This window comes from Oratosquilla oratoria, chromosome 43 (assembly GCF_046742065.1).
Source record: "Oratosquilla oratoria isolate Oo_2021 chromosome 43, ASM4674206v1, whole genome shotgun sequence".
Classification (NCBI taxonomy): Eukaryota; Metazoa; Arthropoda; class Malacostraca; order Stomatopoda; family Squillidae; genus Oratosquilla; species Oratosquilla oratoria.
Genome location: NC_134819.1, coordinates 41601247 through 41607503, shown reverse-complemented (window position 1 = coordinate 41607503; position 6257 = coordinate 41601247). Strand labels below are relative to the sequence as shown.

General features: G+C 41.3%; 1 protein-coding gene across 1 annotated transcript in view; it reads right to left on the bottom strand.

The window, feature by feature from the left end:
• The window catches only part of LOC143022050 (uncharacterized), a 32454-nt gene extending 26903 nt beyond the window's left edge, over window positions 1-5551 (bottom strand). Inside the window, exons 1-4 of the mRNA XM_076179985.1 lie at window positions 4128-5551; window positions 3420-4095; window positions 3017-3122; window positions 1120-2695 (exon numbers count right to left, since the gene is read on the bottom strand). Coding sequence (XP_076036100.1) covers window positions 1120-2695; window positions 3017-3122; window positions 3420-4095; window positions 4128-5551 — 3782 coding nt within the window. The remainder of the gene's footprint in view (window positions 1-1119; window positions 2696-3016; window positions 3123-3419; window positions 4096-4127) is intronic.
• Window positions 5552-6257: the final 706 nt, after the last annotated feature.

The window sequence follows — 6257 nt, the reverse complement described above, 5'->3', positions numbered from 1 at the left end:
ATGAGGCTCTGATAAGCAGAGTTCACAAAGATTCGAGAATATACTAGTCGAGATGAAACTACGACTATAATGTCTAAGTCCAAACGTAGAGGACACGAGTGCAATGGGGCTCTGATAAGCAGAGTCCTCCTTGACCGTTACAAGCAATGATATATATAGACTCTTCTCCGTAAGATCCGGAGAGATGCCAAGTGTCGCTAGACGCGACGATTAACAGGAGTGTTTAGGAATATTTCCAAGTACATACACGGATATTCTTACATCAATGAATAGATAATAATATTTGATAAAGTTACCTTGTCAATCTTAGATAAGCAGAAACTTAATAGTTTTTATATGAATATCTATACGTACGTAAATGTAAGTTAGGGACGCAGTTGCCACAATATTGGTTCACACGCAAATTTCTTCAGAGCGCGCGTAAGCTTGCATGCCCACACTGGCGTTTCGGCGTCCGAGAACGACGAAAATATGCAATTCTTTTAATCTTACGTAAATCAAATCCTAAGATTGACAAGATAGATCCACAAGGTAATACACATACATAAATTCATATGCAAAGTATGGAATAGTTTGTCAAAGCACAAAAAGGAACGAAATACAATCCGATGAATAGAAATCATCACTTTAAGAGTCTTTAGACGTGGATATACCTCACGTAGGCACAGATCTTTCCCACCGGCGTCCGAAGATTAAGAGAATATGTAATTTCTCTTATCTTACGTAAATCAACTCGTAAGATTGACAAGAGAGATCCATAAGACAATATACATACATAAATCTATATGTAATGTATAGAATATAGTTGACAGTGTACAAAAGGAATGGAATACATCATATATATATAATTCATCACTTTAACAGTACTCTTACGTCGATCACTGACAGTTGGATATCGAGAAGTCCACCAAGCCTACCGTGGGAACGGCTGGCATAGTCCGAGTTACACATACGTACATGCGCGCATGTGCGTCTGAATGAAATCTTCACTACGACGAGCCTGTAGTCGTAACTCCTCCTTCCTCAAGAGACACGCAACGGGAGAGCGTATCTGCAAGAACGTTGCTTGTTCCGGCTTCGTGATGATAGGAAATGGGGACCCCCTGGAGTTCGAGGTACCATCTGGTGAGTTTCTGGTTCGTATTCGCCATTCGGTTAAGATACACCAGAGGATTGTGATCCGTGTGGAGGTGTATCTCGAAGTGACCTCCGATGATGGGTTCGAAGTGCCGGAACGCTTCTATGAGGGCCAGACATTCCTTCTCAATAGTGGAATAATGACGCTGCGAAGGTTTCAGTTTACGGCTGAAGTATGCTACCACACGTTTGGTACCATGACGTTCTTGTAGCAGAGCCGCTCCAATCCCTACTTCGCTGGAATCTGTATAGAGATGAAAAGGCAGAGTATAGTCTGGGGTTATCAGCACTGGGCAATGTTTTAATAGGGATTTAAGTTGCGCGAAGGCCTGATCGCATGTCGGGGTCCACTGAAACCGTTGGTCCTTTCTCAGTAGATTAGTCAGGGGCTCAGCTATCTCTGCAAAAATTTTGCAATAACGGCGATAATACCCGAACATTCCCAACACCCTTCGTACTTCCCTGCGGTTAGTAGGTCTGGGTAGGTTGGTTATAGCCTTCACTTTGAGGTCCAGGGGTTTAACCATGGAGTTGCCGACTGCATGTCCTAAATAAGCCACCTGGGCTTGTCCAAACTCACTCTTGGCCAAGTTCAAGGTGAGGCGAGCTTGATCAGCTCTGCTGAGGAAATTATAAAGTTGTGTTAAATGTTCCTCCCATGTTTTACTGTAGATAATAATATCATCCAAATAACTCCTTACTCCTGGCAAACCTATAATAAGTGTGTTTATCAAACGTTGATAGGTAGCAGGAGAGTTTCTCAAACCAAAAGGCATAACGTTGAAATGGTATAAACCGTCAGGGGTCACGAAGGCAGTAATTTCCTTCGCATCAGGGTGGAGGCTTATTTGGTAAAACCCATGCAAGAAATCTAATTTAGTGAGAAAGGTAGCTGTCCCTAAGTTATCTATGATATCCTCAATCCGAGGTAAGGGGTATGCATCAGCTTTAGTTTTCTCATTTACCCTTCGGTAATCAACTACTAACCTGTAAGTATTGTTAGATTTAGGAATCAAAATACATGGTGAACTCCAAGGACTATGTGAAGGTTCTATAATACCTTGATCAATCAAAGAATTTACCTCTTTACGTAGGCACTCTCTCTTGGTCGGGTTTAACCGATATGGGGGCAGTTTAATAGGATCCTGCGAGACTAATTTTATCTCATGCTGAACTAACTCAGTTTGTCTCGGACTGTCAGTGAACAGGGAAGGGAATTTGAGAAGTAGTTTCTTCAATGAACATCGCTGATAAGGTTCTAAGTGGTTTACCTTAGAGTCGAGGTCCTCTAATATCTTGGAGTTTTGAAGAGGCAGTTCTGGCTGAGGGAAAAATCTCTCCGTCTCATCTACACCAACAGTAGTATGGCTGGCAATGGGTATTCTGTGGTAGAAGGGTTTTAAAGTATTGATATGTACTAACCTCTTAGTTTTTCTTTTTTCCGGAGTGTGAATAATGTAGTTTAAGCTACTGGCCTTTTCTAAAATAGTATAAGGCCCTTGGTACTTGGCCATAAGGGGCTCACCTGCTACTGGGAGATAGACCAACACTTGGTCTCCTGGAGAAAAACTACGTGGTTTAGCCTTTCGGTCGTACTTTACCTTCATTTTCCTTTGAGAATTTTCTAGATTCTCCCTAGCAATCTTCCAGGCAGTCACCAGTCTTTCTTGAATTTGAGAGAGATACTGGAGGGACGGGACTTGGACGTCTTCTTCCATCCACTTCTCTTTTACCATCTTGAGAGGACCCCGGACATCATGTCCGTAGAGTAGACTAGCTGGGCTACAACCTAAACTGTCTTGAACAGCAGTCCTAGCAGCAAACAAAAGGAAGGGAAGGCCTTCTTCCCAATCCTTCTCCTGTTCTTGTACAAACTTACGCATCATGCTTTTCAAGGTGCCGTGGAACCTTTCCAAGGCGCCCTGAGACTGTGGATGATAAGGTGAGGAAGTGGTGTGCATGACACCTAACTCAATCAATGAATTCTTAAAGTATTTAGACAGGAAATTACTTCCTTGATCACTTTGGATCTCAACAGGGAAACCTACTAACGTAAAATATTTCAACAGTGATTTGATTACTGTTTTTGCTTTGGTATCTTTGAGGGGAATAGCCTCGGGATACCTGGTAGCTAAACACATAACAGTAAGAATATATCTGAATCCTTTCTTAGAAGGAGGAAGAGGTCCTACAACATCTATCAAAATTTTGGAAAAAGGTTCTCCTATAGCGGGAATGGGGTGCAAAGGAGCTACTGGAATTGGTTTGTTGCTTTTACCTACCAACTGGCATGTGGGGCAAGCACGACAATCTGAGACATCTTTGACCACAGTAGGCCAATGAAAATGAGCACTTACTCTTTTTAAGGTCTTCCTGACACCTAGGTGTCCTGATAAAGCGGAAGAATGGGCTAAATCTAAGATTTTCTCTCTATAGGAAGTGGGGACAACAATTTGGTGTACTTCTTCCCAGGTCTGGTCAGCTGGGGTAGCTGCTGGGCGATACTTACGCATCAGAACGCCTTTACGAATGTAAAGACCTCTGTCAGTGTCATTTACCTCTGCCTCAGTGGCAGCCTTTTCGAAGAGCGGGACAAGAGTCTCATCGCTCTTCTGCTCCTTTAACAAATTTTCTCTCGTTAAGGGGAGAGGATCTGTAATGGTTAATGTCTCTGGCTCTGAGGAAAATAAGCATGTTAAATCGAAAGAGTCTTCTTCATCTACCTTTCTACTCTGGGACCGAGTTACTGCACAAGCAGGATAAAGATCAAGGTTATCAAGAGGGGAATCTAGAACAAGGTTAGGAGATTCTGTAACAATGGGCAAGGTTACTTTGCTACCTGCAAGGTCGTTAGCTAAAAGTAGCTGGATCCCTGGAACTGGCAATGAGTCTATTACCGCTACTTCAACAGGACCTGTGACTAAATCGGAAGTTAGATATATCTTATGCAAAGGACATCTACGGGTTCCACCGATTCCATCTAGGAGTACATCAGAATGTAAGTTAGTTGTAGATTAGTAAGAGCCTGAGCCAGTATGAGACTCTGTTTAGCTGCCGTGTCTCTAAGAATGGACACTTGTATAGGAGCGTCATGCTCTGTCGTGGATATTGTTCCTGTCGAAATAAAAGGTAGAAAACACGGGTCTACTTCCATCTTAATACCACATGTGGAACTAGCATTACTAGACAATACTGGAGGTTTGGAAGTTAGTTCTAATGGCATAGCTTTGGGAGGACTAGCGGGCTTTTCTTGAAACTGACTATCAGAAACACAGTTAGTGTTGTGAGTTAACGTTGTTCTTTGGATAGCATGCATGGATTTACCTTGTTTCTTGAAACAGGTAGAGACTGTATGTCCGTGCTTGTTACACCAAGTGCAATGTAAGTCTCGGTAGTTTGGATAGGACTTGTAAGAATTAGTGTGTGTAACTTCGGGTTTTGAATTCTGAGTGGGTGTACTCCTAGTATTTGTGTTATAAGTAGTCCTCTTAAAGTTGTCTGTATCTGCCGTTTTGTATTTCTTAGAGTGAGTCAGGGCATACTCTTCTGCTAATATAGCAGCTTTAGACAAACTATTTGGTTTCTGAACTTCTAGATAAACCCTAAGATCTGCATCTAGCTGTGAATTAAACTGTTCCACTAAAATTAATTCTCGAAATTTCTCTAGAGAATCGACTTCACTAGCCGCACACCATTTATCCAGAAGGCGTTCTTGCATCGCCGCAAACTCTACAAAAGTTACTTGAGGCAATTTCTTAAAGTTTCGGAATTTTAGCCTATATGCCTCTGGGACTAACTCATACGCTTTTAGGACCCGAATTTTAACACTTTCGTACGAGTTTTCACTAAGGGGAAGAGAAGAATATATCTGTTGGGCCTTACCTATGAAACTAGACTGCATCATAGTCCAGTATTCTCGGGGGATTTTGAGTTGAGTTGCAATCTTTTCAAATTGCACAAAGAAAGTCTCCGGCTCTTTCTCCGAAAATTGGGGAACTAATTTGATATATCTAGTGACATCAAAATCTCTAGGCGAGAAAGAGCTAACTCCAGAACTCAATCCTACTCTACTTAATTTAATTTCAGCCAACCTAATTTTCGTCTCTTCCTCTTTAGCTTTCAATTCTAACTCCATTCTGAGCTTACGCTCTTCACTTAGCAATTCCATTTCTCTAAGTTTTAACCTTAGTCCTGAATCCTCTAATCTAGGGGGACGAGTATATAGAATAGCCTCTGGGGGTAACAAATCCCTCTCAATTAAATGGGATACTACTACTCTAAGTATATCTGCCCTATCAGTGTATCCGCTCAAATCTAATTCTAGGATATTACCTATCTCAAGCAAATGAGAAACGTCCGCACTTAGCAAAACTCTAAGGTCTTGGGACTTAAAGAAATCTTGGAGAATCTCCATCTTACCAGAATTGTTGACGAACTTCTATCCTTCGATCCTTGGCAAGGTCGCCAGACTAATTCCCTTACTCCCTGTGACGCCTATGGGGAAGGGCCAGGTTCAAAACTAGAGTTCTGTTTAAGAATTATTATTTCCTACAAAAAATAAAGATACAAATAAACAATGATCGAAAAATAGAAGTCGCCAAAACTAGCGAAAAGTACAATGTCCGAAACACGTAAATTCACAGAACATAAAAGGCTAGTATTGCCAAGACACGTAAATATATAAGTGTCGATCAAATATCGACAATCAATAACAAAAAAAAAATAGTCTTAAAGACAATAAGTGGTAAGGTCGAGAAATATCGACCATCAGAATGGAAACTAAATCCTACGTAATAATTTACGTTAAAAAAAATTACAAAGTCGAGAAAATTCTACGACTAAGTAAGTCCGACAAAGTGGACATGAGTGCAATGAGGCTCTGATAAGCAGAGTTCACAAAGATTCGAGAATATACTAGTCGAGATGAAACTACGACTATAATGTCTAAGTCCAAACGTAGAGGACACGAGTGCAATGGGGCTCTGATAAGCAGAGTCCTCCTTGACCGTTACAAGCAATGATATATATAGACTCTTCTCCGTAAGATCCGGAGAGATGCCAAGTGTCGCTAGACGCGACGATTAACAGGAGTGTTTAGGAATATTTCCAAGTACATACAC